At 42.8% G+C, this 27,844-nt stretch overlaps 1 protein-coding gene across 1 annotated transcript; it reads right to left on the minus strand.

The window, feature by feature from the left end:
- Window positions 1-575: 575 nt before the first annotated feature.
- On the minus strand, window positions 576-26,902 carry CDH17 (cadherin 17). The gene is made up of 18 exons (XM_079983907.1): window positions 26,769-26,902; window positions 24,636-24,721; window positions 17,995-18,096; window positions 17,762-17,899; window positions 16,446-16,584; window positions 15,147-15,305; window positions 12,811-13,010; window positions 12,292-12,426; window positions 11,185-11,338; window positions 10,510-10,725; window positions 9,138-9,214; window positions 8,318-8,509; window positions 7,063-7,307; window positions 5,839-5,969; window positions 4,650-4,880; window positions 3,207-3,323; window positions 2,616-2,732; window positions 576-802 (listed from the first exon to the last, which is right to left on the minus strand). The coding sequence occupies exons 2-18, from the start codon at window positions 24,702-24,704 to the stop codon at window positions 693-695; spliced, it is 2,532 nt and encodes an 843-aa protein (XP_079840033.1). The 5' UTR covers window positions 24,705-24,721; window positions 26,769-26,902; the 3' UTR covers window positions 576-692.
- Window positions 26,903-27,844: the final 942 nt, after the last annotated feature.

The following is a 27,844-nucleotide window of genomic DNA, read 5'->3' on the forward strand; positions in this document are numbered from 1 at the left end:
TCCATCAGTGGGTCTGTTATGTTATAATATTGTCCTTGGCAAAAAGCTTGTAACTATGCTAAATATAGAAAATAGCTAAAATTACACAATATTATTTTTTTAAAAAAAGACTCAGAAGCATAAATGTAGGCTCCTAGGGCATGTAGTTCTTCTTATACTGAGACGAGATTTCTTAGACTTAAACCTTCCTATCACACAGCCTTGCATTTAAGCACTAGCCTGGTAGCCATTTAACATACTCTTGTGTATGTGCATGCGATTTTGGGACTGTAGTTCACAGGTAGTGGATTTAACTCTTTTCCAAGCCACAGCCACATGAAAAATACACACACACCCCAAGCTGTAATTATCCTGGGGGGAGCATCCACGAACATTCTCCATTCCCTATGTGCCATGCTCCTGTTCCTATTTACAGCTAATGTTCAAATAATGAAAAACATGTACACTAAACATTTAACACACTTTTTGCATCATAGTTAAGTCTTCTGGCACCAAAATGACTTGGGGGGCTCTGATAACCTTAGTATAGGTCTGTATTTCTGGATGAAAGGGGAAGAGGGGAAGAAAGGTAACAATTGTATTTTCGGATTAGTGGAAAATACAGAATTTATTAATGGGAGCAGATAACAACAACAAAACTAGTTAAAAAAACAAAACACCCCACAATGGAATTGTTCCTGTTGGTAAAACAATTACGTCAAGTTCCGCAATTCAGATGGGCTCACAGCATTTGCTGTCTGGGCCTTTAGCTCATACTCCTTTTTGCGTTTCAGGTTGAGAAAGACGACCCCCAAAATGATACCTGAGGGAACAAAATGGGAAAGGAGATATTTATCTCACACTTTAAGCAAAATTAGCTTTTGCAAACACTTTGCAGGCAAAACAGGCCCAGGTTTTTACAGTACAACCCAAAACATTTTTACTCTTAAGGCCCTCTGTGTTCAATGGGGCTTACTTCCTATTACGTGTGTTTAAAATAACAGCGAAGGGGCGCGGGTGGCGCTGTGGGTTAAACCACAGAGCCTAGGACTTGCCGATCAGAAGGTCAGCGGTTCGAATCCCCACAATGGGGTGAGCTCCCATTGCTCGGTCCCTGCTCCTGCCGACCTAGCAGTTCGAAAGCACGTCAAAGTGCAAGTAGATAAATAGGTACCGCTCCAGCAGGAAGGTAAACGGCGTTTCTGTGCGCTGCTCTGGTTCACCAGAATTGGCTTAGTCATGCCGGCCACATGACCCAGAAGTTGTATGCCAGCTCCCTCGGCCAATAAAGCGAGATGAACACCGCAACCCCAGAGTCGGCCACAACTGGACCTAATGGTCTGGGGTTCCTTTACCTAAAATAACAGCCCAACAATGTAATTTGATGAACACTTACAGCATCAGCGGTCAGCCAGGTTTGGCACTGGACAAAGTGCTCCAGATGCTCAGAAAAGTCCCTCGCCAACTCAACTTGCACATGCCACTACTCACTACCCTCTCGGTCAGATCTGCAGGTGATGTTAGTGGTGGGCAGCCAGCAGTGCCACTTTTCTATGGGAGCCAAGCTCGGTTGCTACCTGTCATCTTAATTTATCTTAAATGCAATTTAATGCCCTGACTTATAGATCTAGGAAACCTATTGATCTCTAACTCTGTCTATAGATCTCATAAGTCTGTAGGCCAAGGCATTGCATCATCTATACATTGATAGCTCTATACTGCATGAATCAGTCTAGTTCGCTTTCAAAGCCATTCCAGTTGGTGGGGCTTGCACCCTAGAGATGATGTGATAGAGCAATCCCCTGCCCACATCCTTAAAGAAAGATGGTCAATGGCGATGTCCTTCAATGTGAGAGATTTGCAACTGTTCCTAGCCATGCAAAAGTGCATAGTTGGGTCTACAATTCTTCCATGGTGACTGTTTCTTCCTGGCACTAAGTTGTGGACTGCAGCCTTCATTTCCAAGCCAAGTTTGCACGAAACGTGATGGGAGGGAGTGTCTCACAGGCTTTGTCCCCCTTGCAGCAAAAGTTTTGCAAATTCAGCCTGCCTTATCCAATTCATGCTTTCAAATAGCCTTTCCCTATGAATCCAAATAACTGTTTATTCAATTTGCTTCCAACAGTTGACAGCTTCCAAAAATCGCAAAGACCTGTGCTCGATATATATTGCTTTTGTTTGCATGTTTGAAAGCCAAATTCCCCAGTCAGTCATCTCGGCTCCTTCAGTGTTTAAATTTATTTACAAAATTCCCCCAAGGGTTTTGTCTTGTTTTGGAAAGTGGGGGAAAAAGACCCCAAAACAGTCAAGTTGTTTAAGTTCTGTCAACTGCTGCTGTCCAGTCGAGTGCAAGGAGGTCCAGCATCATCAGCCTGCTTTGTTCAGAATAAAAACAATTGAACTTGCAAACTTATGCAACATTCCGTACAAAAATGTATATATTTGGGGAAATAAGCACACAGGTGCTGATGAATATTCATGAGGGCTTTTGTTTAAAAAGAAATCATAAGCTGATGCAGAAATGTGGAGAGCTGAACTTAAAATTGGGGAAAAAGAGAAACTGAAATGGAGAACTTTGCCCCTTCTTACTGGCAGCCCTCCTCTCACCATTAGGCCCATTTAAAACAGCCACTTACCAATGATTAGCAGTACACCAGCCAGAATTCCAATTGCCATCCCAACTGTCGGAAGTGAAGGTCCGTCATCAATTGCCAGGAAGCATCTATTTTCCTCTGTACATTTGCACAGTCTCACTGTGGACAAAACCACAAATTCCCAGGCATTAAGAGAGAAGAAAAAAAACCCGCAAGGGATGCAGGTGGCGCTGTGGGTTAAACCACAGAGCCTAGGACTTGCCGATCAGAAGGTCGGCGGTTCGAATCCCCACGACGGGGTGAGCTCCCATTGCTCGGTCCCAGCTCCTGCCAAGTTCGAAAGCAGTTCGAAAGCATGTCAAAGTGCAAGTAGATAAATAGGTACCGCTCCAGCGGGAAGGTAAATGGTGTTTCTGTGTGCTGCTCTGGTTCGCCAGAAGCGGCTTAGTCCTGCTGGCCACATGACCCGGAAGCTGTACGCCGTCTCCCTCGGCCAATAAAGCGAGATGAGCACCGCAACCCCAGAGTCAGTCACGACTGGACCTAATGGTCAGGGGTCCCTTTACCTTTACCTTTAAGAGAAAATAGCCATGGGGGGGGGAGCAAAGAGCATAGACGCCATTTTCACTGTACCTTTCAGAGTAACAACTCCTTCCATAGGAGGCCTTCCGTTGTCATTGATTTTCAATGGTACCTCATAGTCTTTCTCTTCAAGCTTCATGTTCCTTGGGGAAATGTAGGCAAGTAAGCCTGTAAAAATAAACAGTGGATGGTAATTTTTTAACAGAAAAGCAAGATGATGGTGGCAACAATAATAAGGGCAAGTGTAACCGGGAACAAAAAGTGTGGAGTGTGGCATTTCATCCAGCCAGCCATGCTCTTGTCAATAGTACTCAATTCCTCCTCCCACACAGTTTTAAACACACACACCCCCAATTGTCAGTCAGCATTCAGTATCCACTGAGGGGCATCCATTGTCATTGGTCTGTTTCAAGAATCCTCACCCAACAAATCAGAGTCCCCCACCCTTAAATATTTTTTAGACTTCCGCAAACCTTAGGGTTCCCCTAAGGTCACTCATATGTCTCTTTTGGGTACTGCCATTATGGCTACGTAAGGACCAGCGCTCAGAGAACTGAGAGTGCTATTTGTCTATCTGGTAATAAATAAGTAAAAAGGAAGACCTGTAAAATGGAATTCATTGGGGGGGGGCAATCCAAGGAAATGATTGGATACTCATTGTCCCTTTGATTTAAACGGCAAATGTAATCATGTGTTTAACTCAATGGAAATCTATCGGACTTGGGCTGGGTCAAGCCTGTTACCTGAATCTCAGCTGCAGGTGCAGATTCATGCTCTTTCCCAGAGTTTCACCCAAGTTTCCTTACCAGATAGCTTCTACAGTTTATGTGTTCTCTCATATGACATAAAAGCCACCTCTAGAAAACTAGCAGAATCTAGAGGAAGTTTGGTGCACACTCCCATGTTACTTGCTTCGGGGGGGGGGGGGATGTTTACAACCCCGTCAACCCAGAAAATCATGGCAGTTTTGCATTGTGATATCACATGATGTTTAAAAATTTAGTACAGCATGGCAGTATACTGATCAAAAAGCCACAGTTCCATAAAAGAACATTAGATTCCACGATAGAAGTGGTAGTATTATGATCGGGAAAACTAAGACAAGATTCCTTGTGCCCTGAATAAGAAATGTGACTGCATTTATCATGTCTTTGCTGGGTCCGAGACTCTACAATAGGCAGGAATCCATACCCAAATTTATAAATATTGAACAGTTTAAAATTAACAGATAACCTGTGAAGCAGAGATACGGACCTGAGGCCTTCCAGATTTTATTGGATTACAGCTCCCATAAGCCCCAGCTTGCATGGGCTAATGTTAGGGATGATGGAAGTTGGAGTTCAACAACCCCTGGAAGGTCAGAGTTTCCCCATCTCTGAAAATATATACGTCATTAACTCAGAGTCCCATAAAAAGGCTATAGAGCTCCTTCCTAAAATGGATAGCTCAGTTGCACTGGGGTTGCATTTGCCATGGAACTGATCAAAAACTTACCATCAGGTTTAGAAACATTCCAGTTTTGTATTGCATCTGCACCAACAAGGGAATAAGTGAATCTCTGAACATATGAACGTTCATCCGGATCGGAAACTTCGATTTTCGTTTTCTCGTTTCCTTGGAGAGGGTGGCAGAAGAACACAACATTCTTATCTAGCCTCGGAGGGTTGTCGTTCACATCTTTCAGGTTCAGTCTCAGCTGTGCTGTGGAGCTTCGAGATGCTTTAGCTGTGGAGTGGAACAGAGTGCAAGACAATATTCCACACTGACGGGCAGAGGCTCTTCAGAGTTTCAGAGGCTCTCTGCCGCTGAGTGGGATGGGATGTTCAGCATGCCAACATCTGTGAAATGCCAGCAGTGGCACTTGGGAGCATCATTTGCTACGTTCTTATGTGGACGCATGACTATAGTATGTGCCAGCCTCTCTGCATTTAAAATAATGATGAACAGATTGCTAGTTGATACTGAAGAAGAAGAAGAAAATAAGTGATGGAGAGTTAGACTCCTCCATCTTCTCCATTCTATCCAACATGTTTTCTTGAGGGCATGAAGCTTCTGCATTTGGGAATTATAAACACCTAAATGTCTAAATATAAACGGCCTCAGCCGAGATCCAGCACTGAAGGCCTTGTGGCGGTTCCCTCACTGCGAGAAGCAAAGTTACAGGGAACCAGGCAGAGGCCCTTCTCGGTAGTGGCGCCCTCCCTGTGGAACGTACTCCCATCAGATGTCAAAGAGATAAACAACTACCTGACATTTATAAGACATCTGAAGGCAGCCCTGTTCAGGGAAGTTTTTAATGTGTGACATTTTAATGCATTTTTAATCTTTGTTGGAAGCCGCCCAGAGTGGCTGGGGAAACCCAGCCAGATGGGAGGTGTACAAATAAATTATCATTATCATCATCATCATCATCATCATCATCATCATCATCATCTGTCCAGGCTATGTATTTAGCCAACTGGCACCAACATCTCCCCTTTGTAGCAGAGAGTTATAAGCTATCCTTTTAAAAACGTAGCATCAGTCCAGGGAACTGTGTAACATTTTTAATGGTGGTGCCGTTGCAAGGGGAGGGGCACCAATGTAGGATGGGCTTGCCAGGGAGGGGCACTTTGTCCTGGGTCACCTCTAATTTGGGAGTCATTTCCTTCCTTCCTTCCTTTTTCTTTTTTTTTTTTCTTACTTTGCTCAGTTGCGACTATTTGCACCGTGTAGGTTTGTTGAGTTTCCCGGTCCAGCGGGGCAGCAGTATATATTGTGCCATTGAGAGGGTCAATCCGCAGCCACTTCCTGGCATCACTTTTCAGCGTGTACCTTTGCAAGAAGAAGGTCAATATATAAGAACCCAGCTTATTCATAGAGCCTGATGTGCTTTCACTGATAGCTGGTTACAGATGCAGGAATGTCCTATCAAAACAGTTGCATAGACGCTATAGCGCTATTGATTCATTCCCCCTCCCTGTAATGCAAAGAAAGGAAGGGGAACCACACCTAATGGTCACAACTCCCTGAGTGTATATAAGTGTATATAGCTAAGCAGTAATTAACATAAAAACAATAACACTAAAACGAAAATACAACATAAAACCAGTAAAACAGTAGTATAAAAGCATATGAAAATAAAGACTGGGTTAAGCTCAGGGTGTTACTATTCATATATTCCACAGACCTCAACGTCCCAAATTCACAAATCATTACTATTTGTATATTAAGTCCTTAACAGCTTGGGGCTGGTTTACTTGTGGGATGGCCTTACCCAGTATGTGCCACATAATACTTGTTTCTGCTCTTGTAAGAAATTGATCTTTTAGTGCAGCAGAAACTACACTTTATAGAACTGCTGGCTTACTGACATCAACTGGGAGCCTTCACTGCACTATTTTCAATATCAGCTTAAAACATTTTTGTTTAGGCAAGCCTATCTGGACATGTAAAATGTCAACATGAGTTTTAATTTCCTTTTTAGCTTACTGCTGATTTTAATTAACTTTTGAATGTCTTTAAAAACCTGTTTCTGTCTTTTGTTGATAATTTAAATGTAGCTTTTTTTGTAAATCGCTTCAAGGTTTTATTACAATCCTGCGGGATATAAATTTTGTTAAATAAATGAAACAATACAGAAAAAAATAAAAAAAAATGTATTAAGGGAATTCAAACAGATCAAAGCAGAGTCTGATCTTATGGGTCAGGGAAAGCCTGGGCAAAAAGATACACAGTTACAAGCCCTGAGTGTTCATCTTCCAGAGAAATGTTTATCTTCTTTCCCCCTGAAATCCCCTCTTCTACACAACCTTTAAAGTTGCAGGAGTCCCGCTCTCTGATGCAGCTGGCCCCCTTAATTCAACAATATGATTAACGTAAAGTCTACTTGGACCATGATTGAGTTTAGAGAGAAAATCATCTTTACCTTATTGAGTCACCCTCTGGATCAAAGGCAGTCGCTGTGGTCAAAAAAGTACCCACAGTAGCATTTTCAGGTATATCCACTGTATGAGTGGTTTTGAGAAAAACTGGTGCTTCTTCCACATTAATAACTATGACTCTCAAGTAAGCAATGGAGCTTAAATTGTACTGTACCCCAGACACAAGAGGTTCAGGATTTTTGGCTTGGATTGTGAGGTTATACACATCAGTTGTTTCAAAATCAAGAGTCTAGGAAAGCAGGGAGAGAATAATAATAAATAATAATAATAATAATAATAATAATAATAATAATAATTGTTATTTATAGCCCACCCATCTGGCTGAGTTTCCCCAGCCACTCTGGGAGGCTTCCAATCAAGTGTTAGAAACCCAGCTGTATCAGGAATAGCTAGGTGAACAAATAATGGATCTTGGTCACATCCACACCCTATGTTTAAATCACATACCTGCCCCCAAAGAACCTTGGGAAGTGTAGTTTGTTAAGGATGCTAGGTATTGCAGCTCTGTGATGGGTTGCCTACACATCCCAGGAATCTTTGGGGGAAGCCCTGTGCTTTAAATGCACTTCAAATGTATATTGCGGATGAGACCATAGACCTATGGAAAGAGACCACCTGGAAAACTGTAGTGATCTCCACTCCCTGAAAATTTAGCAGTCTCTCATCACTGTAGTGCTTATTATTTTATTTTATTTTTAAAGAGAGAGTTGCGGGAGCAGCCAAGCACTCTTGAAAGTCCCACCTCTGCCTTGAAAGCTTTCCTCTAATCCCTATGGCTGCTCCGTATGGAGGAAATTTAGCTCTGAACATCCTCAGAGGCATTATTACTAGTGTTGTACCAGTTTTTGCCATGCAGTAAAGCAGGAATGGCCCTCCAACTATTGTAGGACTCCAGCTCCCATTGGCCCCAATCGGCATGGCCAAAGGTCAGGGTGATGGGAATTGTGGTCTTGCAACATTTGGAGAACAACAGGTTCATTCCCACCAATAGATTTTTTAAAAACTGGAAGTCAGGTACAAAACTCTGAGAAGAGCATTCCATGCTGACAGGATCCTTGCTGACAGGATAGAGAAGGCCCAGCCCTTGGCCACAGCTTGCTTAATTTCCGTAGGTGGGGCAGCCAAGAGGAGTCTCCTCCAGTTACCACAATGGATGGCCAAGTTCTTAAGCCCTCCTCCCTTAAATGTTAGGCTTTCCTTACTCATGATCCGTCAGGGAAAGAAACAAAATTTATTCACCTTATTAATATGAACATATCCTCTGTTTGTTTTTGGATTTGTCACTATTATAAAAGTGTTGTTGGGGTCTCCCTTAATGATTGTGTACTCAATCTGAGAGCTTCCAGTGAAGGGTTCGTCAGCATCTGTGGCTTGGATTTCCCGTATTACTGTTCCCAATGGTATGTTTTCTGGAAGAGTCATAGAGCCATACTAAAGAGAAAAGAAGAAACAACAACAATCAGAACAGATGAAGAGAAACTTCTTAATGACAGAAATAGCTTGACAATGGAACCATTGGGCTCTCCCTCATCTACAAGGGTCACATCCAAACAACGCCTGGTTTAGGGCAGTGGGGATGGGTTCCCCCCCCCACACACACACAAGGTGCCGAACCAATGCAAAACTATGACGTAGTACTTTTGACAACATGTGCATGGAAGGCAAGATGAGAGAGGGTGCCAAATTATGTCCTCACTCTGGGCTCCGTATTACCACAATCTGCCCAACACTATGATTTTATATCTAACTGAAACTGCATACGCAAAAACCTGCTTCTACATCAATATCACATTTTCATTGTCAGGGGGCAATCATTTATTGGATCAAGGTGGAATCTACACACACTGTGCAAATGCTTTTTTAAAAAAAAAGTTTTGAAAAATACATTGAATTGTGCATAGCTCATTGTTGCCCTCTAGTGTCACATTTGTATACTGCACTTTGCAACACATTTAAAACATGTTTTCTGCCTCCGTGTAGATGAGTCCCAAGATCCCTGATCGACTGACAGGCGTTTTCTAGCTACTACAAAAGCAAAACCAGTTAAAAGAACACTCACGTCCAATTTTTCAAAGATTGGAATCTGATCGTTGGTATCAATGACATTGATCTGTACGTTGCACAGCGTTCGGAATACTGTTGGCAAAAGAACAGGACAGGATCAGGCCGAAGGCTGCTCTATGTAGAACAAGGGTTCTCAAACATTTCAATTGACTACTTCAAGCACGCCTCCTCTGCTGTTAGAGACCAGCCAAACTATTCTTTGTGATCATCAGAGGAGACCCAACTAGCAATACTGCAGTCAGATGAATTGCCAGCTAGAAACCTCTCAGAGATGAGCTTTTCAAGCTGTAGCACTAAGCCTCTGGAACACCCTCCCCAAAGGCCTCATCAGTTGGTTGTTTTAAGAACATTTAAGAACTCATTTATGGGTACTGGCCATGATGGCTATGGTCTGCCTCCATTGCTGGGGGCAGTAAACCTTTGAATACCAGTGGAGAGACTGCTGCTGTGTTCAGAATTCCCATGGGCATATGTCTGGCCACTGTGAGAACTGGGAGCTCAGCTGGATTGGCCATTGGCCTGATCCAGTAGGTCTTTTTTTTATATTTTCATCTACTCAGGCCTATTTTGATATTTAGGAAGATTATTCTATTATTCTATTCTGTTGCTAACTGTGTTATTTTAACGATGGGAACTTTCTGGGTTGTTGTTGCTGTTTTTCATCTTTACAATGGCAAATTCCATGTGAGGGATTATTAGGAAAGCAACTGAAAATAAAACTGTCAAAATGATAATGCCGTTTTATTGGTGATGTTTAAAAACCAATAAAAAATGTTAGAAGAAGAAGAAGAAGAAGAAGAAGAAGAAGAAGAAGAAGAAGAAGTCGTCAGAGTGGAAATCTATGGGTGATGAACATACTGTTGGGGCCAGGTAGGATTTTTTTCCACTTGGCAAAGTGGCACCAACCATTTGGTTTTCGTCTACCTCATAGCAATCGTCACAGCTTTGTGAGGTTAGGCATTGGGTAAGCCTTTGTTTGGATGGAGGGGAGGTTGTGGCCTCCACCTGCCCCTCCTCATTAAGGGTATCCTGTTAAAGGGATCGCAGTGTATGTGTGTGGATTCTGTCTGATGCTCAGACATGGGCTAGGGCCATGCCACAACCCTAACAGGGACCCTTGGGGTTATCCTATTTGATGTAAGTCATAGGACTCCCCCTATTGGTGGTTTACCCTTAGATGGAGTCCCTGCAGACAGGCGGGAGTCGAGATATAGCCTGGCTTCACCCAATGCCTAAGGCAAACTGCTCACAACTGTAACCCATAAAGCTGTGGCCTATTTGAACCCATAAACCAAAATGCTCATGCCTGTGTGTTTATTATCCATTAGGAAACTGTGGGTCACAGGGCCTTGGCACGCAATACCAACCTGAATCTGTCACCTCCACCGTCAAAGAGTAGTTAGAGACTAGCTCCTTGTTTAAGGCAGGGATAAGTAAATTGACCGTCCCAGTTCCACGTTCGATGCGAAACATATTATCAGAAGGCACTTTGGGGCTCTGATCCACAATGCTGTAGGATAGGCGGGAGTTTAAACTGTTTTCCTGGTCTCTGTCCGAAGCATGAAAAGTTCCTATGAAATTCCCTGGTGGCGGCAAAGAAAGTCAAAATTAGTCGAGCAACAAATAAACACAAGGCAGATGAAAACAAAACATGTTGTGGTGTGAGCCTGTGTCTACCCAGAAGTAAGCCCCATTGAGTTCAGTTGGGTTAACTCCCAGCTAAAGGATGTGCAGGATTACAGACTTTGCAGTGCTTGTGAAAATATTTCAGGAACCAATCCCAAGCAATAGAAAGACAATATTTTAAATAATGTAGAACAAAGAGCCTGAAATGACCCCACTATTCTTGCAGCTGCTAGTAATACAAGCCTGCAGGCAAGGGACTGATGCACCGCAAAATATATCAGAGGCACAACTGTCCAAATTCAAAATGATTGTACCTTTGCTCACATTTGATTGGCACCTTGATTAAGGTTGACACTGGTTTCAGCTATCTGGTTTCCAAGGGAGCTGTCTGGTAAATTTTTGTCATGTTTCCTTACCTGAAGGTTCGTTGTCCTGAACTTCAAATATAGTCAAAGCTTTGTCACACACAGGGGGATTATCATTGATGTCTTCAACTGTGACGTTAATGGTCAGTGGATAGGATAGTGCTATGTCTTCTTCTTTATCTTTTGCAACCACATAAAAGGAATACTAAAATGGGAATATTGTGATTAGGAATTGCAACAATGGTGAACGTTTATTTTAGCCCTGCAATGGGAGATATGTAGCTCTGGATGGAAGTGTGTGTGGGGAGGGGACTGGTTCCATTTGCATCTGAATGCAAATCGACCAAATTCGTACTTTCCAAATCAATATGTGAGTCCTTAAAAATTTGCGCTGCAGTTTTTCCATGCAAGAAAAAAAAGAGTACAGAAAAAGCACACATTAGGGGAAATTGTGCACAAAAAGGCACAACAGTGAAAATAATGTGCAGAATATTAGGAAATGTATTATAGAAATGCATTAGGAGAAATTGCTTGCGAAAATCTGTATGTTAGTGGAAATGCATACAAAAATGTTTACACAATTTCATAGGGTTTTTTTCTGTTAAAAAATGGCAAACTGGTGCAGAAATGAATCCAATTGAAATTAAGGTTAGGGGGGACATGAAGGAAACCAAAATCGTCAGATTCATCCATCCTAACCATTGGCCCTCCAGATGTTACTGGACTACAATTCCTATCATTGCTAACCATCAGCCGTGGTGGCCAGTGGCAGATCCACACCTTGGTTTCAGAGCACCCCCAGCTCACATGTAAAGCATATGAATTCCCCAAAAGTATCCTGGGAACTGTAGTTTCCTTCACATAGCTACAATTCCTAGTGCCCATAACAAACTACAGTTTGTTCTTGGGGGGGGGGGGAGTCATGTGCTTTAAATGTGTGGCATGGATCTGCCCAGAGGTTATTTGGAGTTGGAGTCCAAAAATAGGTACATGTCTACCAATTCTCCACCCCTGATTCAGTGTGCAGCCAATGCAAACAAAACAAAAAAAGAAACCAGATCAACATTGGGAGTAGCAATAGTGGCATGCCTACAATCATTTACCGTAGCTTCCTCCATCTTTAAAAGTATATTGACAGCCCTTTCCCCAAATACTTACTGCATCTTTTACTTCTCTGTCTAGTGGTTCAGTTACATAGACAGTCCCGTTCTGGGCAACCATAAATGGGAGTTTAGTGGGAGGCGTTTCCTTTTGCCGGATTTCATATTTTGCACCTGGATCATTCCACTGCACCTATCATTTCGAAGAAGAGTAAAACAGCAGGTTTAAATCCTCCATATATTGATGCCTAGCAACTGCGGTCCTCAGTTGGGCACTGTTGAGAGTGCCACATGCCCCAAAGGGGTGCTTAGCTTGTACTAGAAACTGGGCTTTTAGTGTTGCAACTCTAGCCCTCTGGAATCAAGACAGGTGCCTAGTATCATGATAGCTAGGTGCCTATTGGAGACATTTTGGTTTAAAAGGTTTTCCCTGAGATGTGACCCAGTCTTTAATTGTACATCTGTGGTAATGGTTTTATTGATGAATGGAGCACGTAAACATGGGAAATTGAAAATCAGGCTTTGGATGGTACTGTAGATTTGATTCTTGGGCTTGTTGGCGATTGCCATATCTTACCTGAGTGATTCTCATGGGGTGGGGCTCTGTAGAATTTTCCTTGAGCTTTACTAGTGGAGGAGACTTCCAGAGGTTTTCCAACACGGTGACAATCACGTCAGCATCGCTGGGGAAGGAATTCTCTGACTGCCCTGCCATATCTTTTACTCTCACAGCGATGGTATAATTGATCCCATCTGCTGGATTTAAATACTTAGCTCCTGGAAATCAGAGAATAAATGAAACAATTATTGAACTGGCACCAACATTCTCTTGACAAAAACCCTCTACAAATGTAATATTGCAAAGGTTGCAAATAATGACATGCATTTTTCACCCAGAGAAAATTCCCCCTCCCTTCACTTGGCAGCAGTGCTTTTTTTCTTTAAAAATATTAAGAAGTACTCTCATTTTCCTACTCATATTGAAATACTGCCCCTCAATGAAGCCAAACTTAGATTCACAAAATGTTTAGCGGTATGGGTACCGCTGCATTCCCCCCAGAAAAAAGCACTGCTTGGCAGCCTTAACCATGGCTATCTTTTTAGCAGCTCACGTAAATGTCATAATCACATAACTACTGGTGACAGGTACTGAACCCATTACTCCTGGTGAAAAACACAAGTATTTTGTAGTTCTGGTTAATTGGGTTACATGTACATCAACAGCAGTTATCATAATGTCTCCTTTAGATACCTTTCTCTACCTCTCCCTTTGCTTTCTAGCAAAACCATGATACTCATTCCTCGAAAACCATGGTTCACCTGTCACTAAAAATTCACATGCCTCCCCCTCTTTTCTTCTCTCTAGAATGAATTCCTCCCTTGTGTCCTTCATTGGTGTATACCAGGCATAGGCAAACTCAGCCCGCCAGATGTTTTGGGACTACAACTCCCATCATCCCTAGCTAACAGGACTAGTGGTCAGGGATGATGGGAATTGTAGTCCCAAAATATCTGGATGGCCGAGTTTGCCTATGCCTGGTGTATACATTCCTCTAATTTAAAACAATTATATCATGCCTCTCCTACAAAATCATGCCTCTTCCTAGCATAAATGGAGAACAATAAGATCCAAAATGACAGCACACTTCAGTTTGAAACAGTGAGATGATGATGATGATTTGAAACAAAGAATATTCCGTAGAAACTGCAGGAAAAGAATTGTCATAGGCGGTGGCACAATCCAATCCCTCCTTTATGCCCAGCGTGTCCCTCCGCCCCGGTATCTGGGTTCAGCGGGTGTCTTGCCAGCAGCCAAACCTGGCCACATGGCCGTACTGCTCTGCAAAACCCCATCAGCAGGAGCGGGGAGAAATTAGGATTGCGCCCTAAAACTAGGTTGGACATGTAGCCTTAGTAAAACAAGAAATATCTTAACGTATGGCAGAAGATTGTAGGAGTTTGAGGCAAGACAATCATTATTTAGGAGAGATGTCCAAAGCCTTGATATCTTCTGATAAGACTTTCTTTCCTTGATCCTGACAAGACAGACCACTGAGATAGCTGGAACACTTAAGAGAGCCTGTGCTTATGTCTTCAGCAAGAAGTCAGGTTCATATATGAGGGATGGTAGTCTTGCTAGTAATCTAGTACCCAAACATAAAGGGTCTTAAATGTAATCACCTACATTGCTGCACATGTAAAACTAAACCATACCTAATACGGGCAAAGGAAGGGAGGAGGAACTTAATTCAAAAAAACGAGGGAGGGAATGCACGTTCCTAAATCTATGTCCAACTTTGCAAGCCGTGGCTTACATACAGACTTAACAGTACAGTGGTACCTCGGTTTAAGAACTATCCTGTTTATGAACAATTTGGTTTACAAACTCCACAAAACTGGAAGTAGTGTCCTGGTTTGCAAACTTTACCTTGGTCTAAGAACAGAATTCAAATGGTGGAAGGGCACCGGCGGTGGGAGGCCTCATTAGGGAAACCGCACCTCGGTTTAAGAACAGTTTCGGTTTAAGAACTGACTTCCAGAATGGATTAAATTCGTAAACCGAGATACCACTGTATATCTGTATGGAGTCAATGTCTGGGGGTATATGTCTTTTTCTGGCTTCTACCTTTTTCTCAGAGGGCAAAACAACTAATAAAAGTAGCATAAAATCTGATCTCACATTCACTAAAACATATAGGGTGTTTTGCTATTGGTTTGTACTAGGCATTCACTCATAAATTCAAGGCACATTTGCAAAGCTGCTTCTTGCCCACAAATCTAAGTCGTTCAGAAACTGGGGGAGAGGAGGGGTTTGGATGTGAACACCTTATATTATTAACAATGGTTGGCCCAATTTTTCAAGTCAGACTGCTTAGTTGTTTGGAACTTGGTTCCACAAGTAGACTCGCCTACCAGCAGCAGTTGTGGAAATTGCTCCAGTGACATTGTTAATCTGGAAAAGCATCGTTTGATGAGGGTCTGGGAAATGTTTGCTAATGCTGTAGCTCAGTTGTGCATGAGGAGTGGTGGGATCATCACGATCACTAGCAGTGACGTATGTGAAGGGCTTTCCTGTTTGGGTGTAAAAAGAAAAATAAAGACATATCAAAAAGACAAACAGAAGATATCATTCTCCCCTGAAGACGAACCACCGACAGTAATCCACAATTTCCCAGTTTAAAGGAACTGGGCAATGTTTTCAGAACAATAAAGAGCAAAATTCCTGGTTTATAAAATAGAAAGATCAATAGGTCTTCTTGGCATTCTAGCACACTAGGTAAAAATATGATCGTGACCTTTCACATTGGGATTTTTAACTTTCTGGGCTTATTTATTTAGAAATTTATTTTTTTATTTTCACAGCTTGGAACAAGCATATCTAACTATAAATAAACATATACCACGAACAAAGACAAAAGTGGCTGATCCTGTTAAGAGAATGACAACAGACAATCTGGTATCTGCATATCGGACAGGCACAATAATAACCTGAGTCCTTAATCAGGTAGATCTCTCCATAAGTTTCTGTGAGTTCAAAGTGGCTTTCTCATTTGGTCTTCATGGCACACAAAACAAATAAATGGTTGCCATGCCACATAAAAAGATAAAGGGTTTGAATTACCTCTGGCTGATTTTACTTGCAATTACAAAAAAATCCCACCACCTTTCTGGGCTTCATGACTACTGTGTATTTGCCCTCTTATTTTATGTCATTTGAATCTCCATTTTGTCAGCTTTCAGGTTCACGTTCCCAGCTGCGGTACCCAGAGTGGGGGGGGGGGGAATGTAGAAGTGGGATGATTTGGCCAAGCTCAACCATATCCACTTGAAAAGAAGTGGGATAATATACTACTCAGCCCACAATGAGCACAGCTTTCCAGATGAGGTACCAAACACACAACTGAAACACATATGCACGCAAACTGGAGAGTCATGAGATCAGGGATCCCCTGCAATTGTATGCTTAGTGATGGCGAAAGTTGTACTTGGGAAGTGGATAACCTCTTCAGTAACGAAAGAGTAGCACTGGAAATGTCTATGAAAATTTTAGCTCCTCTGCTTTCCCCCCTTTCTTCCTGTGGTGTTCTAGGCCACTTGGCAAAATACACCTCAGATGCAGCTTGACAATCACAGTTTTAAGTTAATCTCAATGTCATATTTGTCAATCATTACAAGCCCCAAATAATGTCAAGTAAATGTTGAAATAAATACCTGGGCGGGAGTTTTGTCTCACCGCTGCGAAGTACTCTCTCTGCGAAAATTGTGGAGGGTTGTCATTGACATCGATAACATTTATTGTGATAGAATATGGGCCTTTCACTCTCTGCCCATTTTCATCCAGACCTTCCACCTAATTTGAGGCAGAAAGAAGAGATATCAAAACAAGGTCATTCAATAAGTATATCTAACAAGATTTAGGTGGCACCTCATTGTAACAAAACCTTTAAGCAGTTTACAGTAAGTCACAAAGTTTTGTCGTTCCATGTTTGAGTTGAATTGGCTAGCATGGAACTGCATGTTAGGAGTGATATGGAAATACCATTGTGGTTTCCCCTCCTCTGCTTCATATCATCCTTCTCTTGATAATGATCATTCATTAGGCGATGAAAGCTCATTTGGTCCCGGATCCAGGACTGAACCTAAATTGGAATGGGTCCAAATAATCAGTATACCCAGTACTATTTTTCTAGAAAAAGAGGTGCCAGAACTCACCATGAACGTCTCCCTTGTTCTCTTATAATGGCAATGGTGCCAACCTGAAAGGTGCCGGAACAGAATTCCTATGAGTTCCAGTTGGAAAAAAGCCCTGAGTATACCCTAAGAGTCCAATAACGCCTGCAGCTGAGTCATAGGAGCCAATTCCTAGGGCCGAGCTGTTCATAAGCATGCCAGTGCAAGTAGATAAATAGGTACCACTGCGGCAGGAAGGTAAACAGCATTTCCGTGTGCTCAGTTTTCTGTCACGGTGTTCCGTTGCACCAGAAATGGTTTAGTCATGCTGGCCACATGACCCAGAAAGCTGTCTGTGGACAAACAGCAGCTCCCTCAGCCTGAAAGCGAGATGAGCACCACAATCCCATAGTTGCCTTTGATTGGACTTAACCATCCATGGGTCCTTTACCTTTTACCTTTACCTATTGGTTCTAAGGGAAAGGGCCATAGGTCAGTGGTAGAGTTTCTGTCTTGCATACAGAGGCTCCTAGGTTCAATCTCTAGCATTTCCAGGTAGGAGTGGGAAAGATTTCTGGTCTGAAACCCTGGAGAGCCACTTCCAGCCAGTGCAGTCAGTACTGGGTAAGATGGACCAGTGGTGTAACTTGGTGTGTAAGGCAGCTTCCCATGTCCCTATGGTCATTGTGATGGGTTAGTATTTTTTGAGATGGATGTTGCTTTTATGACTGGTTTTTATTCATTTTTATGGCTGTACTTAGTTATAGTCTACTTGGAAGCCAACTTGAGAGGGCTTTGACTGGGAGTATTTAAATAAAATATTAGAAAGAAACAAAAATGTCACATCTTTCTTTTACCTGTAGATTGTAGACGTTTTTGGTTTCCCAGTCCAGAGACCCATTAACATACAGAGACCAATCTATTGAGTAAATAGATATTTTGCCGTCTGTCACACCAGTCAGTCTCAGCCTAACAGTCGGAGGTTGCAATGTAAACTAGTACATGAGGAAAAGAAACAAATCAGAACTCCAGTTTCCCATTCTCAAATATCAAACAGTTTTGAAAGTGAAGACTTTAGACATCCTTTTACCCGATAGATATAGGTGATTCCTGTCCTCCCCTCTTGAACAGAAAAAGTCTTGTCCTCCAGAGGCCCACTTATATTTGGGTCATCTGTACCTTGGCAAATGACCTGCAGGAAAAATGAGAAAGGGTCCCAGATTATTAATATTGTCCATATTAATTAATAAAACTTTGGTCCTCCTACCAGGGTGATATAATTGTAATTTTCTGTCATTGTTGCAGCAGTGGTGACACTGCATTGGCTGAAAAAGGAAATTTCTCCTTACAACATTTGATAGATACTGTGTGATACAATAATATAGATGAATAGATAGATATTTAGCAGTAACATAGATTCTAAGTTTTTATTTGTGAAATTTGCAGAAGTCTAAGCAATCCAGAGATGCCCACAAGAGAATCTGACTTTCAGATTTTAGAGTTCAAAAATAATCAGATATAGAATGTGAATTGGTTTTGTTCCTTTGCAGTTCCCCACTAGAAAATGTGAATGGTGAAAATGGAAGATTTAGCATACTGTGAGTATTTGCAAACTCAATCATGCTGCTTAGAACAATGAAGCCTGTGTAAGTAAAGATGCAATCCTACACACACTTGAAAGTTGGTCCCACTAAGCTCATGAAATGCAAGTAGCTACCTTCTGGAGCCAAACATGCATTTCGTAACAGATGCATAGTTCTTATATGCTGTTTCCACAATAGGATCAGGGTATATTGCCTTTTGTCATAAATGCTAGGGTGACTACAGAGCATTCATGGGTGGGTGGAATGACTCAAGTTCAACAGTCCATTAAAGTGTTGCATGTGCACATGTTGTTCGAAGGTTGATTCCCCACCTAGTATCTTGCAAGAGCTCCTGTAGAGATAATAGATGCTGTAAAGCAAAGCTTTTTCCAATGCATATGCTCTATTGCCCTTCTAAACTAAAGGCACATGGGACATTTCTTTCAGACTTTCATTTGACTGATACTGCGAAGGCTAAGGTGGTCTTTTTTGCCAAAGACAAACATTTGGCATGGAGTCCATTTTCTAGTGATCCTTCACCTCCCACCCCTTAATACAGTGGTGCCTCGCAAGACGAAAAGAATCCGTTCCGCGAGTCTCTTCGTCTTGCGGTTTTTTCGTCTTGCGAAGCAAGCCCATTAGCAGCTTAGCAGATTAGCGCTGTTAGCGGCTTAGCAGATCAGCTGATAAGCGGCTTAGCGGCTTAGCAGATCAGCTGATAAGCGGCTTAGCGGATCAGCTGATAAGCGGCTTAGCGGCTTAGCGGATCAGCTGATAAGCGGCTTAGCGGCTTAGCGGATCAGCTGATAAGCGGCTTAGCGGCTTAGAAAAAGGGGGGGAAAGGGAAAAAAACCCGCAGGAACTCGCAAGACATTTTCGTCTTGCGAAGCAAGCCCATAGGAAATTCGTTTTGCGAAGCACCTCCAAAACGGAAAACTCTTTCGTCTAGCGAGTTTTCCGTCTTGCGAGGCATTCGTCTTGCAGGGCACCACTGTATATTTTGCTTGTACATAGAACAGCCCACAACTAACACTGTGTTCTGAGGAAATTTTTGTTCTAGTTCCATTTTTTTTTTCAAAGAATGAATACTTGAAAAGGAGTATCATTCTCTGTCCTTTAATCAACCGTTTTACCTTTTCTTCTTTGCCTTTATCCTTCATTATAAATACATATACACTCGTCTATTCTACAAGTTCTTACAGCTGGGGAACCTTTGTTTTAATTTCAGAGCAATCCAAAGTTGGGTAGAGCAGAGTGGCAGATACACTGCTGCTTCTCAAGCTCTGCTAGTTCACACCTGCCAGAGTAGAAGGTGAGGCATTTCTCTCTCACTACACTAGCTCAGGCTTATGTGCTCCTGTCCTATTCCCCTTCCATCTCACTATCTCAAGCTCTAGCTTCTTCCTTCACTTCCTGGTTTGGCCAAACCATAGTTTACTATGATGCCCAGTTCTGATAAACTAGAGATTGCTTCTAAACCAGAACTGGAACCAATGATCTGAAGTGATTTTCAGATTCTGTCTTAGAGACAACCTGTTGGTTGCTTGATTTGTGGGACTAAGTTACAGAATCAGAACATGTGAGGAGAAACGGGAATATGCATGCCCTTGATGGCCAAGCCATGGTTTAGCAATTATGCATGAATGTCTCTCCATTTTAAATTGTGTGTGTGCTCCTATCCTAATTTAGGTTCTCTAGTTCTCTAGTTTACCCAATGATGTTCATAGCATTTCCTTTCTTCGAAATGGGTGAAAGGAATACACTGAGCTCTGTATAATTAAACAAGATCTTTTATTGGGTGAAGTGTTTATAGAGGTCTGCTTTTGTCATATTTTATAGGGAAATATGTCTGTTTGGAAAGAGCAAAGTCCAATTCTCTAACCGAAATCCAGGGTTCAAAGTTTAGTTCTTATATCAGTGTATAGATCCTTCCCTGTCAATTAGAAATGTTTTATGTGAGCTGTAAAATGTTGGGCTGCCTGGTGAATCATTATTTAATGAAACAGTGAGGAGGGGCACTTCCTTCTATTTCCTCGTTCCATTTACTGTTTGGCAGCTGCTCCAACGCCTGCATAAAATGGCTGCAAGCAAAGGACAGTTTCAACCGTCAGTAAAATCCCTGGCAAGAAATATTTAAAAAGCAGCATGATGATTCATAGGATCTCACGTCAGGTCAGAGGCAGCAGCCATAGTACAAAAATCCATGGTTCCATGTCTACAACAAGGTTTCCTGTTCTCTTGCAGCAGAAGAGAAAGCAGATATATTTGTTTCCTTTAGAATATGCAGGAAGCGTGAGCCATCCTTATCGTTTGTTCAGGAGGGGACTGACCATTACTAAACCACTGAGCCTCTTGGTCTTGCTGAACAGAAGGTCGGCGGTTCAAATCCCCGCAACAGGGTGAGCTCCTGTTGCTCTGTCCCAGCTCATGCCTAATCTAGCAGTTCGAAAGCACACTAGGTACCACTGTGGCAGGAAGGTAAATGGCTTTTCCGTGTGCTCTGGTTTCCGTCCAGCAGTGTTCTGTTGTGCCAGAAGCGGTTTAGTCATTCTGGCCACATGACCCAGAAAGCTGTCTGCGGACAAACGTCGGCTGAAAGCGAGATGAGCACGACAATCCCATAGTCACCTTTGACTGGACTTAACCATCCAGGAGTCCTTTACCCTTTACCCTTTATACAGTGGTGCCCCGCAAGAGGAACACCTCGCAAGACGGAAAACCCGCTAGACGAAAGGGTTTTCCGTTTTGGAGGCGCTTCGCAAAACGAATTTCCCTATGGGCTTGCTTCGCAAGACGAAAATGTCTTGCGAGTTCCTGCGGGTTTTTTCCCCTCCCCCCCTTTTTCTAAGCCGCTAAGCCGCTTATCAGCTGATCCGCTAAGCCGCTAAGCCGCTAAAAGCCGCTAAAAGCCGCTAAGCCGCTAATAGCGCTAATCCGCTAAGCCGTCAATGGGCTTGCTTCGCAAGACGAAAAAACCGCTAGACGAAGAGACTCGCGGAACGGATTAATTTCGTCTTGCGAGGCACCACTGTACTGCCAGGGCAAGCTATACCAGTAGAGATAGCTGCCTCAGGCGGCAGTGCTGGGTGGGCAGGTGTTGGAGGACAGAGCTGTGTGTGCCAAATGGCTTGTGTTGTGTGGTCTAAGGTAGCTTGCTGCTCCCTACTGCCAATGAGAATACTGTTACAGGATAGCTATTAAAGCAAGATACCACTGCCAGTCTGATTGGCTTCTGGACATGGATTTGGGAAGGTGCAAAATGTCTTGGGCCACTCCTGCCTACAGCTTGTCTGATTTGCAGAGGGAGCAGACAATCCAGATCACCTGCCTGGGGAAAAGTGTACCCCGAATCAGACACACAAAAGTCATGGGGACTTCAAGGAGATGAATATGTAGTTTGTGGGCATAATGTAGTGTGGGTCACTGATACTGGACTGTGCTGCGTATGTCTGATGACAACAAACCAGTTAATTTGGTGCTGAAAAACCAATTAGGTTAAATCCAATCATGCCATATATCAAGACAGAGGTGTGAGGAAGTGTTGTTGGGTGCGTGTTCCACAATATAATTATGAAATATATCTGCTTTAAAAAATGTAAGTGGACATTTGGTTCTCAGAGACAAACAGGTATTGTGCTATTGACAAGTGGGATCTGCAACAAATTTTTGCAGAGTGGAGTATTGCTGTTTAACCAGCCACACCCTTCTCAAAAATACTCCATTCCATTCCCACTCGCTTCCTCAGCAATATGTCAGCATTCCATGGCCACTGAGTCTGCTTCAGTCTTCATGGGGCTATTTTGGGGGTTTTCTTCCAAAGGATTTTTGTACTTCTGCCAACCTCAGGGTTCCCATAAGCTTGGTGATATATTATTCCTCTCTGGCTACATAAGGATCCACATTCCCCTCTGAACTTTAGAAATAGAGGGAATAATTTAACTTAATTTGATATATATTTTAAATATTGTATTTCTTTCCATAGATATCCAGCTCAAGGATGACAACATACAGCTCAATTGTAAGGGAGCGTCTGGGCAGAGGGTTTAGTTGAGTGTCAACATGCTAAAGTATTGCTTCTAATACCTCTACCCCAAAGGCACACGGATTTCTACTTGTCCTAACAGACTGCAATCCTATGCAAAGTTAATTGGAAGTCCCTTTAAATAGAATGGGGTAAACATCTGAGTAGACATGTGTAGGTTTGCTTCCTGTGGTGTGTCAAAAGCTAATTAAGCCAGGACTAACTTGAGAGAGTAGTCTGGGGGGCGGGGGGGGGGGATGAATGATCAGGATGACAAAAGATCAAGGGTAAATCTCATTTGCAAATGAGTGGGCTCCCTCCCTCAACTGAAAGTTAGTTTTAAAAGCCAGTGCCAGCGTTTTCGGAGTGGAGGTGTTAGGATTGCTGTTAGGAGTTAGGGTTGCACTGGAGATAGCAAGCAGCAGGATGGAGGGAGAGTCAGGGAGCAATGGCTGAGGTCTGCTTAAATTCAAGGCTGCTGTGACTATGGAAGAAGCAAGAACATCTTGGAGCCTCAGTGCTGTCAGCACCTCCATCATGGGCTCAGGTTTGATATATGTGTAAACGGTGCTTTTTTCTTTAAAAAATGTTTAGGGGGACTCTCATTTTCCTACTCATATTGAAATATTGACCCTCAATGAGGCCAAACTTAGGTTCACAAAATGTTTAGGGGTATGCGTACCCCTGCGTCCCCTCAGAAAAAAACCACTGTGTGTAAATAAACCATATATCATGAAGACACCACAGTCTCTGCTGTGCCTCATTGTCCGAAAGGAAACACAGACCCTGGGTGAATGCAGTTGAAACTCCTCGAATCTCACACTGCTATGCAGATTTGGGTGGCCTGTAACAATATGTTATTCTCAGAAGCATATGCATTTTTATTCACATTTTCCCCTAAAATACAAATCTTAAAACTTTTCTTCTTCTTCTTGGGGCACTGCATGACAAATTCCAGAGAATGGCTGTCTTTTGGTTTGTGTACTGTTTCAGGTAGTGAAAATTAGGGTGGTTTGTCTAAAAATGTAAAGTGAAACAAATTTCTCCCCCATCCCAAGCTGGGACTCAAGAAGCAGATCCCAATTTTTTCTCTCCAAAAATTTAAAACGAAAGGTTTACAAATGGGTGATGCATTGCTCTGCTATGTTAGTCTTAATGCTGTTTGCTGCTTTCTCCTGTGCTGGTATTGTATAGTTAGGAACTGAACAGCTTCCAAACTTTCTTGAACATTAATTTTAAAAATGAAAGTATTTTTTTAAAAGAAAAAGTTTCCCAAAATTGTGCAGGTGTGGAAATGGCATCACTTATTGCTAGGAATGGGGAAGATATTTGACTCCTTAATTCTCACTTCTTAAAGCAATGCACAAACCAGACAGCAATTATCTTTCAAAACTCACGCTTCTCTAAATTTTGCGGTGCGGTTCTCCAGTTGTATAAAAATGTGTCTGTTAGGGGACAGAATGCATAAAATACACATACAGTGGTACCTCGGGTTACACACGCTTCAGGTTAAAGACGCTTCAGGTTACAGACTCCGCTAACCCAGAAATAGTACCTCGGGTTAAGAACTTTGCTTCAGGATGAGAACTGAAATCGTGCTCCGGCGGCAGGGCAGCAGCAGGAGGCCCCATTAGCTAAAGTGGTGCTTCAGCTTAAGAACAGTTTCAAGTTAAGAACGGACGTACGGAACGAATTAAGTACTTAACCCGAGGTACCACTGTATTCATGAAAATTACAAAAAACGCATTACATATGGAGAAATTGCTTGCGAAAATGTATATATTGCCCAAAGAAAGCATACAAAAACTTTACACTAGGAGAAAGTCACTCTATAATGCTGATAAATTTTCACAAGCAATTTCTCCGCATTCGTTAACTCAAACAAGGGACAATCCCTGTCTCCTATCTATCTGTTGCTGCTGTGGGAAAAGGACATTGATTTTCCTGCCATGATCCTCTGAATTAGCGCAAATTAGAAAATGTATAAATAAATAAATTAACAAACAAAGCACACAACAAAAGACTCTTCCCATCGTGATCTCTGAACTTGCCATGGCATATGGCCAGAATAAAGTGTTTCTTCCCAAATAGTTATTTAGAGAGTTCCTATGGTGTTTCTTGACTTACCAGATGAAATATGAGGAGACACCCAAAGTGATGTAGATATATTTTAAGCATCTTGGTGAGAACTTCCATTCCAATTATTCCAATTCCTATAAAACATTCACAGAAAAGATCTCGAGTAGCTGTTATGAGCAGGTTTAAATGTTCAGGCAAGCAAGTAACTCCATTCAACTGTACTACCAGTGGAAGGGGCTAATGGAATGCTGGCCCACCAACCTCAGTTTCCCCTCAGCCAGCCCCACCTGCCTGTTTTGTTCCTTACAACCAATTCAGGGGCTGCCACTGCCTGTCAGCTTTCTCCTTAGTGTTGCCCCTGGTAGAACTCTGCAGGGGGGAGGACAGGAATAAAACCAGAATTAGCTGGTTCAGCCCCTCTGGCGCCATCTACTGTTGGCCTCCCTGCCTGTCACAATGGGCAGCAGCCACTACTACGAACCACCATGGGGCCTCTCCAGACAGAAAAACCCTTTCCCACGAGGATATAACTCCCCTTTGTTCATTAGGAGGTAGTAGGTATCAGATTTTCTTTTTAGATAAAAGGAAAACGCAGACAAAGCAAATCACCAGTGAAGTAATGGGAGCTGGCAGGAAGGTAGGACAAGCACAGATTATGGTGCATAGGGTCTCCTTTGCAATAAGTCCCTTCTTCTGCCCCACAGCAAGCAGACGGATTGGATCCAAAGGTTTCCCTCCTCAGTCAGAAGGAGGCTTCCTCCACCTGAGAAAGCTCTTTGCACTGGAAGAAAAGAACCTTTGGACCTAAAAACAATATCCTATCTTAACTGCCCTATAATGTAAGGGAATGAGGTTTCTCTTGGTTCTTTATAACCAAAGAAGGATAGAAAATAGACTCCAAGAGGGATGAATCAAGGCACAAACTAAGGAACTCTTTCCCCCAGAAACAGTGAGGGCTTTCAAAGAGCAGGGAACCGAGGGAACACCCAGCAGGGATGCTATTGAGAGTGCAATAATAGGGGCTCACTACTGTTATCATAGGACGCAGGTGGCGCTGTGGGTTAAAGCCTCAGCGCCTAGGACTTGCCGATCGAAAGGTCGGCGGTTCGAATCCCTGCTGCTCCCGCTGCTCGGTCCCAGCGCCTGCCAACCTAGCAGTTCAAAAGCACCTCCGGGTGCAAGTAGATAAATAGGGACCGCTTACCAGCGGGAAGGTAAACGGCGTTTCCGTGTGCGACTCTGGCTCGCCAGAGCAGCGATGTCACGCTGGCCACGTGACCCGGAAGTGTCTCCGGACAGCGCTGGCCCCTGGCCTCTTAAGTGAGATGGGCGCACAACCCCAGAGTCTGTCAAGACTGGCCCGTACGGGCAGGGGTACCTTTACCTTTACCTTTACTGTTATCATACAGTCAACCGTCTGCACCCCTCCTCTAGGGAGGATGCTTAGTGCAAGCTCCCCTTTTCTCCCTCTAGATCCCTCCAGTTCTGCCTGCAGAAATATGAAATATAGATTGTGTCACCTGACATGGACAGGGACATAAGAGCATAAGAAAAGCCCTGGTGGATAAGGGCAAAGGCCCATTTCGTCCTGGTTCTCACAGTGTCCAGCCAAAGGAAGGCTGGAAGCAGGACCTGGGTGCAAGAGTGCTCTCCTCACTTGTGATTCCCAGCTAAAGTGGTACCTCGGGTTACATACGCTTCAGGTTACAGACTCCGCTAACCCAGAAATAGTACCCCGGGTTAAGAACTTTGCTTCAGGATGAGAACAGAAATCACGTGGCGGCGGTGGTGTGGCAGCAGCAGCAGGAGGCCCCCATTAGCTAAAGTGGTGCTTCAGGTTAAGAACAGTTTCAGGTTAAGAACAGACCTCTGGAACGAATTAAGTACTTAACCTGAGGTACTATTTCTGGGTTAGCGGAGTCAGAGAAACACTGCCGCCAGCAGTGCAGGTAGGAGAACATACCCATTGTGGCTAATAGCCACTGATAGCCTCATCCTCCACAAAGGAACTTTTGGATTTTGTAACAAACAAAAGAAACTCCTAACAGAGACTGGCTCGTAACAGCAAACAGCCCTCACAAGCAGCAGGGAAGCAAATTCTCACTGACAAGAACGATCAAAAGAATCTCGTACGGTATGAAAACCTCCCCAATAAATCTTGTTTAAAAGATCACCTCTTACCTGGTGCACAAAAACCTCGATCTGTTCTGAAGGGTATTTTCACACCTGCCCAAGATGGTGCCGCCTGCCTGTGTCTCTCAGAACCCTTGGCAGTTTCTAAGCCTCTCCGCAGGGTTTTGATCAAACATTAACTTCCTTCATTGACAAGTCCCGATCTTAAACGGAAAGGTGTGGCTTGAAATGGCAACCATGGTAAATAAAATGCAAAGGAGCAGTTTGGAGCAGAGCAAATCCCTCTTTCACACACTCAAACACACCTCCAAGTCACGTATCTTTCACCCCCTGAACTTTCATGTGACTTTCTTAGTTTTTATTGATTGAATTGTAGAACTGGTTGAAAAACATACTGAGAATGAGGTTGCTTCAATACATGTAATATTTGAGCAACAATTATCAAGAATGTAAAGAAAAGATAACCCTTCACAGTCCACAGTTACAATCATATCATTATTTTGGTTATAATGGCTATCAGCCAAGCTCAAAAAAATCAGGAATTGGTGTACCATCATAACCTATGATGCTAATCAGTTAATCAGTCACATCCAAACGATAATGATAACGATATCTTTATTGTCATTGTCCCATGCGGAACAATGAAATTGAAAAACTACATAAAACTACATAAAAACTACATAAAACTACATAAAAACTACATAAAACATTTAAAAACCCTTAAAAACTCTGAAACCCCATTTTAAAATACGCTATATTATAGAGACCCCTTATGCTGCGTTTAGAACCAGAATTGCATTTGCATAGAAACTGTTTCTAAGGCGGCTAGTCCTGGCCTTTATAACCCTATACCTTCTTCCAGAAGGCAGAAGCTGAAAGAGATCATTTCCGGGGTGCGTACTATCCTGTGCTATCTCTGCCGCTTTCTTATGGCACCTGGCAGCATAGATTTGATCTAAGGTGGGAAGAGTGCACCCAATTATTCTCTCTGCAGTCTTTACAACCCTGGATAGCATTGTTTTTTCCCTGGCCATGCAGCTCCCAAACCACACACACAGACCATAAGTTAGTACGCTCTGCACAGTGCAATGGTAAAATGCCATCAACAGGTCCTTTGAGAGATT

The sequence above is a fragment of the Podarcis cretensis genome, assembly GCF_951804945.1.
Source record: "Podarcis cretensis genome assembly, chromosome: 7".
Classification (NCBI taxonomy): Eukaryota; Metazoa; Chordata; class Lepidosauria; order Squamata; family Lacertidae; genus Podarcis; species Podarcis cretensis.